The sequence below is a fragment of the Cyclopterus lumpus genome, chromosome 1, assembly GCF_009769545.1.
Source record: "Cyclopterus lumpus isolate fCycLum1 chromosome 1, fCycLum1.pri, whole genome shotgun sequence".
NCBI classification, from domain to species: domain Eukaryota; kingdom Metazoa; phylum Chordata; class Actinopteri; order Perciformes; family Cyclopteridae; genus Cyclopterus; species Cyclopterus lumpus.
Window position 1 is genome coordinate 24,223,894 of NC_046966.1, and position 9,449 is coordinate 24,233,342.

A 9,449-nucleotide genomic window follows, 5' to 3' on the forward strand; every position below is an offset into this window, starting at 1 on the left:
CTAATCACTCAATCGAATGGCAGAAAAGTCGTTTATTTAGTAGAAAAAAAAATCTCTGTATATTTTGGAACTGGTGAGACAGGAATCTGCAAATGGGATTCATCAATATACGACATTATTTATTATAATTTCTTTGCACTGATACAGATTTGGTTTAGTGAACTCTTTCACCCTCCACAGTCTTCTGTGGAGATTACCAAAATAAAATAAACCATTTAAATGTCACAATAAATTGCCTTGCCAGTGAATTCATAATAGAGCTCTGGCAGCTAATGGCATTCCCCCCCCCCCGCCCCCCCCCCCCCCCAGCCCTAACTAACACAAGTTCCTGCAGCCCCCCCCCCCCCCCCGCCAGCTTCTCTTGATTTCACATAAACAATATTTTCTTCCAACAAACTGTTTCTCTCTTTATCTTTCCTCAGATTTTTTTCACTGGAGCTTCCCGGTCGGATGCTCCAGTGTGATCACGATTTCCTCTCCTCCTCTCTCCCTCTCTCTCTCCCTCCCTCTCTCTCTCCCTCTCTCTCTCTCTCTCTCTCTCTCTCTCTCCTTGTTGTGTCCATGCAGCCTTTGGGCTCTTTTCTTGCCCAAGGGAGGAGAGAGAGAGAGAGAGAGAGAGAGAGAGAGAGAGAGAGAGAGAGAGAGAGAGAGAGAGAGAGAGAGAGAGAGAGAGAGGCTGCTGTCACTGGAGGTGGCGGCTCCTGCTACTGCTGTCACTGAATAGATGTGTGTGTGTGTGTGTGTGTGTGTGTGTGTGTGTGTGTGTGTGTGTGTGTGAGAGAGAGAGACTGGAGGGGGTAGGGGGGGTGGCGTGGGAGGAGTCTCAATGCTGTTATTTGTAAAAGCTTTTGATGGATGATTGCTCTGTGCGTGTGTGTGTGTGTGTGTGCGTGTGTGTGTGTGTGTGTGTGTGTGTGTGTGTGTGTGTGTGTGTGTGTCATAGAGGGAGTCCCCCCCTTTCTTTCTTTTTTTTCCTAGTGGCTCACTGTTCAGTGCACAATGACTCAATGAAAAGTGGAGGGGAGAGGCAAACACACTGTACGGCAGAGAGAGAGAGAGAGAGAGAGAGAGAGAGAGCGGTGAACACTCAGAGTAGAAGAAGAGAAGCCAATTGGAGGGAGCTCTAAAGCCGGAGACGAGAAGAAGAAGAAGAAGAAGAGGAGGAAGAAGAAGAAGAGGAGGAGGATATACTTGTCTTCTTTTCTGGGCATCAAGTTGAACTTCACCTGGCTGTGCTGCCGTCCCTCTTTCATTTACTCATTGGACTTTTGAGCATTATTGTCCACTTTTGGAGGAGTTGTCCTGGTGCTGCTGGTCCTGGTGGTGCTGCTGGTCCTGGTCCTGGTGCTGCTGGTCCTGGTGCTGCTGGTCCTGGTCCTGGTGCTGCTGGTCCTGGTGGTGCTGCTGGTCCTGGTGGTGCTGCTGGTCCTGGTCCTGGTGCTGCTGGTCCTGGTCCTGGTGGTGCTGGTCCCGGTGGTGCTGCTGGTCCTGGTCCTGGTGCTGCTGGTCCTGGTGGTGGTGGTGCTGCTGGTCCTGGTCCTGGTGCTGCTGATCCCGGTGGTGCTGCTGGTCCTGGTCCTGGTGCTGCTGGTCAGTCATCCCTTTTGGAGAAGGATGGAGAAGGAGGGGAGAGGATCTGTCGGCTGGTTTCTGCCGCAGGAGAGCAGGAAGCCTGCTGGGAGACGGATGGAGGACGGAGGAGGCTGGAGGACGGCGGCCCCGGGCGGCGCTCGTCCGTCCGGGCTGCGGAGCGTCCTGGCGTGGGGCGTCCTGGTGCTGCTGGCGGCGGGCCGGGGGGGCGTGGAGGCGTGCCCTGCTCCCTGCAGCTGCCTGGGGAACACGGTGGACTGCCACGGCCTGGGGATCCACTCCGTGCCCAGAAACATCCCCCGAGGGACCGAGAGGCTGTGAGTAGCCGTACACCAACCACGTGTGTGTGTGTGTGTGTGTTTATATTATTCTATACTTACGAGGACCGAACGACCACGGCTGAATTGATGAGGGGAATCCTTCAACGTGACGGCGGAGCAATTTAAGTCTGGGGGGGGGCGTTATGGTCAAGACCAGGTTTCAGTTTGTCACGGTCCTCACAAGTATCTTAAAACATGCACTTACCCGTGTGTGTGTGTGTGTGTGTGTTTGTGTTTGCATGCTCTATGTCTATGTCTTGTTGCAGTGCTTCTCTTCGTGCTCCTTGCAGCTCCCTTTACCGGTAGTCTGTTTAACTTCCTATCTCACACACACACACACACACACACACACACACACACACACACACTCTTTGACTCTCCACTTGACTCCCAGGATTCAGAGTGCCGGTCTGCGGCATCATTGCCTCCTTAACATCCATCTTTTCATCATTCAAACATGTCGTTCGGTGTGTGAATCCCTCATTGCCTATGATTGACAGGTCTCTACCACAAATATCCATTCGCCGGTTGCAGAAAACCAAGATGGCGACGGCCAATTCGCAAAAAAAAAAACCAACTAAATGACGATCACGTTTATCCTCTCAAAAATGTAATGCAGCTGCAATGCATTCTGGTCCTCTGCCGGTGTCTTACTTGGCGTCTCTGTAGTCAAGTGTCTCTCTGAGATTAACCCCTCGCTGTTTGGTTCTGATCGTGTGTGTGTGTGTGTGTGTGTGTGTGTGTGTGTGTGTGTGTGTGTGAATAATTGATGATTGTCAGGGTTGCCGGCAGAGATACATTATCCTTCCTCCTCTCTGGTTTACCGGAGCGTGGAGGATGTTTTCCCCTCCGAGGCTGATAGCTTTATGACCGTGGGGGGGGGGGGGGGGGGGGGGGGGGGGAGGACGACGTCATAGCAACATAGAGTTAAAGGGGATGAAAACTACTTCATGGTGTCACCCGGCGGTCATTCATGCCGTGGAAATGTAAAACGAAACCGTAACGTTTGACGTTTTAAGAGCGATGACACAACAGGTGTGTGGGGGGGGGGGGGGGGGGGGGGGGTCTGGCAATTTGTCTTTGCGTCCCTAAAAAACAACAAAAGATTTCGAGCCCATTTTGTGACATAAAGAACAAAACCCTGTTGGAACTAATGTAACTGAAGCTGCTCATCACAGACTGGTTGTCAGGAGATTGAGTCATCGCCTCGTTGGTTTGTGGCATTTTAAAAAGTTGAGTTTCTTAAATAAGGACTATTCGAGTGTTCGTAACCGGGAAGTTAATTTGACCTAAATCAGCTGTTTTTCAGGTGTTTCTTACTCAATGTAAGTCTTCGGGGAAAAAGTCCTTTTGGGGTCCTTTTGGGGTCCAATGGCGTCGTAAGACGGACCGGGAAGTTGTAATTCCACCGTTTGGCCACTATGTAAAACCTTTCTTCAAACATGGCGCTCTTCCTGGAGGCCTGGGTGGTCTGGCAATTCAGGTATCTTTGGATTTAGTTAGATTTTAATATATATATATATATATATATATATATATATATATATCCGTCCCTGGCAATTTATTTTCCTCCCAAAAGCACTGTAGCCGAGCGACGTTTGTCTTTAATCAGCGACCGGCGTCTGGACTGAAACGACGTCTCCGGTCCTCTGGGTGATGGACCAACGACCGGGTCACTCGGTGTGAACTCTGGATGGTCTCCTGCTCCCGGAGCGCCGGCAGTCCACCATCCTGGAGACCCGAGGCGGCCTCTGCCCCCGCATAGCTCATTAAATATCTATTTGTTAAAGGGCTTGTTCGTCCAATTAGCATGTAAAGTGATGTGTGTGTGTGTGTGACAGAGTGTGTGTACAGTATTCCTTGGGACACAGGCAGCAATAAGAGGGTAATTCATCAAGGTGACTGCGCCAGTCGAGCTAAACCCCCCCCCCCCCCCCCTCGTTGGATTGTCATGGCAACGCGGAGGAATGGATGCCCCTGTGGGCCCCGGTGAGCCTGGTTATTTGAGCCGGGGAAGAGGAAGTCTGTGAAGACGTGTCCGTGAGTCACTTTGTTCTTTAACTTGAGACTCGAGGAGGAACCGTTTGTATGTTTCCACTCATCAGGAGGAACTACTGTTGGCGCTTTGGGTCAGAAATTGATAATAATAATAATAATGAATCGGCCTTTGAAATGAGTATGTATAAAAAATCCCCAAAAAATCAGTTAGTTACCACTACAGCTCAGTCGATAGCTGCTCTTCACTCGTTGGGGGACTTGAGAAGGAGCTTCTAACCACAGATGTAAGGAGTGTGTGTCGTCCATTGGTTTGTGGACTGATGTCATGGAGCCTCGGGTTTGGAGATTTCACTGTCGCCATCTTGGTTTACGGCCGTCGCCATGTTGTATTTTTGCAAAAAGTTACCATATGTGGAATATGTGTCTTGAAAAACTTGAATTCTCTCTCCTGACCACCAGGGGGCGACTCCACTGGTTGTATAGAAGTCTATGCTTCATGTGTTAAAGCTGCATTCTCTCTACTGACCACCAGGGGGCGACTCCTCTGGTTGTATAGAAGTCTATGCTTCATGTGTTAAAGCTGCATTCTCTCTCCTGACCACCAGGGGGCGACTCCTCTGGTTGTATAGAAGTCTATGCTTCATGTGTTAAAGCTGCATTCTCTCTACTGACCACCAGGGGGCGACTCCTCTGGTTGTATAGAAGTCTATGCTTCATGTGTTAAAGCTGCATTCTCTCTCCTGACCACCAGAGGGCGACTCCTCTGGTTGTATAGAAGTCTATGCTTCATGTGTTAAAGCTGCATTCTCTCTCCTGACCACCAGGGGGCGACTCCTCTGGTTGTATAGAAGTCTATGCTTCATGTGTTAAAGCTGCATTCTCTCTACTGACCACCAGGGGGCGACTCCTCTGGTTGTATAGAAGTCCATGCTTCATGTGTTAAAGCTGCATTCTCTCTCCTGACCACCAGGGGGCGACTCCTCTGGTTGTATAGAAGTCTATGCTTCATGTGTTAAAGCTGCATTCTCTCTCCTGACCACCAGGGGGCGACTCCTCTGGTTGTATAGAAGTCCATGCTTCATGTGTTAAAGCTGCATTCTCTCTCCTGACCACCAGGGGGCGACTCCTCTGGTTGTATAGAAGTCTTTGCTTCATGTGTTAAAGCTGCATTCTCTCTACTGACCACCAGAGGGCGACTCCTCTGGTTGTATAGAAGTCTATGCTTCATGTGTTAAAGCTGCATTCTCTCTCCTGACCACCAGGGGGCGACTCCTCTGGTTGTATAGAAGTCTATGCTTCATGTGTTAAAGCTGCATTCTCTCTACTGACCACCAGGGGGCGACTCCTCTGGTTGTATAGAAGTCCATGCTTCATGTGTTAAAGCTGCATTCTCTCTCCTGACCACCAGGGGGCGACACCTCTGGTTGTATAGAAGTCTATGCTTCATGTGTTAAAGCTGCATTCTCTCTCCTGACCACCAGGGGGCGACTCATCTGGTTGTATAGAAGTCTATGCTTCATGTGTTAAAGCTGCATTCTCTCTCCTGACCACCAGGGGGCGACTCCTCTGGTTGTATAGAAGTCTATGCTTCATGTGTTAAAGCTGCATTCTCTCTCCTGACCACCAGGGGGCGACTCCTCTGGTTGTATAGAAGTCTATGCTTCATGTGTTAAAGCTGCATTCTCTCTACTGACCACCAGAGGGCGACTCCTCTGGTTGTATAGAAGTCTATGCTTCATGTGTTAAAGCTGCATTCTCTCTCCTGACCACCAGGGGGCGACTCCTCTGGTTGTATAGAAGTCTATGCTTCATGTGTTAAAGCTGCATTCTCTCTACTGACCACCAGGGGGCGACTCCTCTGGTTGTATAGAAGTCCATGCTTCATGTGTTAAAGCTGCATTCTCTCTCCTGACCACCAGGGGGCGACTCCTCTGGTTGTATAGAAGTCTATGCTTCATGTGTTAAAGCTGCATTCTCTCTACTGACCACCAGGGGGCGACTCCTCTGGTTGTATAGAAGTCCATGCTTCATGTGTTAAAGCTGCATTCTCTCTCCTGACCACCAGGGGGCGACTCCTCTGGTTGTATAGAAGTCTATGCTTCATGTGTTAAAGCTGCATTCTCTCTACTGACCACCAGGGGGCGACTCCTCTGGTTGTATAGAAGTCCATGCTTCATGTGTTAAAGCTGTCTATGAGAAGTCTATGAGAAAGAAATGGAAAAGTATATAACCTGGACATGGTCTCTGGAAAGACGTGCTCGGTTTTTAAATGTAAGTACTGTGAGCAACAAAAACAAAATGTGTGGAAAAAACAGAGTTGTTCATTATCACTTCCCAATCTTTATCTCTCTCTTTCTCTCTCTCTCTCGCTCACACACACACACACACGCACACACACACACACACACACACCTTGTTTCATGCCTGCCACCTCAGCGTCTCTCTCTCTCTTTCTCTGTCCATCTCTTCATAATCATCTAACCATTTCCCCCACAGCCCCTCAGTGGGAAAGATGCTGCTAATGAAGTGTCATTAGGTGTGTGTGTGTGTGTGTGTGTGTGTGTGTGTGTGTGGTCGCCAATATTAGTCGCATCCACTCTGCTGCATCTGGGGAGGAAGATGTGATGAGGGGAGTGAACAGGAGGATGCCGATAGAAACTAAGATGGCTTTAGCATCTCCCCGGTCTCATTCAACTCCACGGTCCTGAAACCGAAGCAAGGCCTCCGTTTGAGGACCGCGAGGTGCTCCTTTTCTCCAAATCTCCACTTTTTAAAAAAATGTATGTTTTGGGTTAGAAAAATAATCGATGCATCATCTGAGTAGAGAAGACCTGGAATGGACTCCGTTGACTATTTTCTGTATATTCGATATTTGATATTCGATACTCGGCTCTCCTTCCGGATGAGTGCCTCTACTCACTGTATGTCTGATATCTTTATACCCCCCCCCCACCCCCCACCCCCCCCACATGACAGACCCAACAGCAGAGCTGAGCGGATCAACTGCCTCACTGCCCACTGAGGCTGTGATTGTGTGTGTGTGTGTGTGTGTGTGTGTGTGTGCGACGCGTTCTGCTTTAATGAGCTATTGTTCAGCCGAGTCGCCACTCGAGGGGAGTCTGTCGCTCGGCCGACCCCTGACCCCGCCACACTGCAACAAAACTGCATCGACCACTCCTCCTCGGGGGGCCGTGGTGCTCGCGTTCATCTCGTTCCTCGTGTCTCTTTTTGTGTGTGCGTGCGTGTGTGTTTGTGTGTGTGTGTGTGTGTGTGTGTGTGCATCCCTCTCCCTCCCTCATGCTTGTTTTTGCCTGTGCGGTCGAAGTGTCGGGCTGATTTCACACACGTCCAGGGAGGGATTCTGGACCCCCCGCCGCGACCCGTCTCCATCCATCCTTCGCCTCCCTCCGTCCCAGCCAATCCCCTGCTTCTGCCCTCCCTCCCCTCCTCCCCCCCCCCCCCCCCCCTCCCCTCCCTCCTCCATCCTCACACTGTAAGACCTCCAAAACATATTCCACTCCCGAAATGCCGCCCGGCCTCGACTCCGGTGCCGCAGTCTTCAGCACCAGCTGGTGTGACGGGACCCAATACCAGCCTCCAGTCTCCACATCCCCCCCGATCACGTGATGGTGGACGTCGGGGTCGCTGTTTTCACTTTGGCTTCAGAGCACCTGTGCAAGAAAGCAGAAGAAGGAAACCTTTCCCGACAGAAAGGGAAGCGGTCGCTACCTGCGCTCGTCAAGCCATCGACGGCCACGTGAAAGTTGTTTGTAGCGCCGCTATCGGGGTAGAACCGCTCATAGCCTCCGTCCATCTTCAGCTAAACGTCACATCACGTTTTTTTTAGTGTGGGTGGTTTCTTGTTTCAGGGTTGACTAGAGAACAGATGTGAACTCGGCTTTTGACTCATCGTTTAAAACCCCTTGGAGAACAAATGGAGAAAGAACTCCTGAAAGCTGAATCTGAATCGTCCTTTTTTGAAGCGAGAGCAAGGCTCGTTTCCTGTTATGAACTCTCTTTTCTCTTCTTCTCTGCCAGGGTTTTTGTCTTCTTCGCATTTCCATGAGTAAAGTATAGAACACACACACACACACACATGCACACGCACACACACACACACACACCCACACACACACAAACCACAACTCTCTCGCTATCTCTTTTAAACGAGACAGGACAAGGTCACGCTCTGCTCCACCCTTTACAGTAGTACAGGAACATGACACCACACACACACACAGGTACACACACACACACACACACACACACACAGGTACACACGCACACAGGTACGCACACAGGGTTCAGTTTACCTCTCCTCCCACAAAGCCTCGTGGGAAAAGTGACATCATCCCCTCTCTTTCTCCGCAGCCGTCAATCAAAGTAGACAATGAGCTGGGAGGGTTGAACACCCCCCCCCCACACACACACACAAACACACACACAAACACACACACACACAAACACACACACACACACAGCTCCCGCGTTGAAAGCGACGCCTGCCTAATTACAATATCACGTACCGAATGGCTAGAGACGGTCTGAAGCCGCCTCCCACCTGAGGTCACACTGGTGGGAGCGTCGTCTTCTTCGTCTTCTTCTTCTTGTGCGGTGTGCTGTGCATTGATGGAGTACTTCAAGATAGGATACTTCAAGATTGGATACTTCAAGATAGGATACTTCAAGATAGGATACTTCAAGATAGGATACTTCAAGATAGGATACTTCAAGATTGGATACTTCAAGATTGGATACTTCAAGATAGGATACTTCAAGATAGGATACTTCTCTTCTATACAACAGGAGGAGTCGCCCCCTGGTGGTCCGTAGAGAGAATGCAGCTTTAACACATGAAGCATAGACTTCTATACAACCAGAGGAGTCGCCCCCTGGTGGTCAGTAGAGAGAATGCAGCTTTAACACATGAAGCATAGACTTCTATACAACCAGAGGAGTCGCCCCCTGGTGGTCCGTAGAGAGAATGCAGCTTTAACACATGAAGCATAGACTTCTATACAACCAGAGGAGTCGCCCCCTGGTGGTCAGGAGAGAGAATGCAGCTTTAACACATGAAGCATAGACTTCTATACAACCAGAGGAGTCGCCCCCTGGTGGTCAGGAGAGAGGATGCACGTTTGGCTTTACTCGGCAGAACCGGAGGTTGCCGTCTGGACTAATCAGTGCTATCCACAATTTTTTACGAATGGAAAACGAGACTTGACCGTTTCATGCACTGGAAATCTCTCAATGTCCGTTTGACCACGTGTCTCGTGCGTCACTGATTGTATTTGAATGCACCGGTATCGACCCCTCGTCCCGGCTCCACTTCCTGCTCTCTAACCTGCCGTTGTCCCGTCTGTTCTTCTCTTTTCTTCAGCGACCTGAACGGAAACAACCTGACGGCCGTCACCAAGGCGGACTTCTCCGGTCTCAAACACCTCCGAGTCCTGTGAGTCACGTTTACTCGCTGATCATCCTGAACGGCTTTAAATCAGTGCGACGTTTGTTGAATTCAGTATTTGCCAGTTGTTGTTTTTT

At 50.1% G+C, this 9,449-nt stretch overlaps 1 protein-coding gene across 1 annotated transcript in view; it reads left to right on the forward strand.

Annotated features, from left to right (window-relative positions):
* Positions 1 to 1,614: 1,614 nt before the first annotated feature.
* slit1b (slit homolog 1b (Drosophila)) overlaps positions 1,615 to 9,449 on the forward strand; it is a 69,202-nt gene continuing 61,367 nt past the window's right edge. The window contains exons 1-2 of the mRNA XM_034536612.1: positions 1,615 to 1,907; positions 9,289 to 9,360. Coding sequence (XP_034392503.1) covers positions 1,615 to 1,907; positions 9,289 to 9,360 — 365 coding nt within the window. The remainder of the gene's footprint in view (positions 1,908 to 9,288; positions 9,361 to 9,449) is intronic.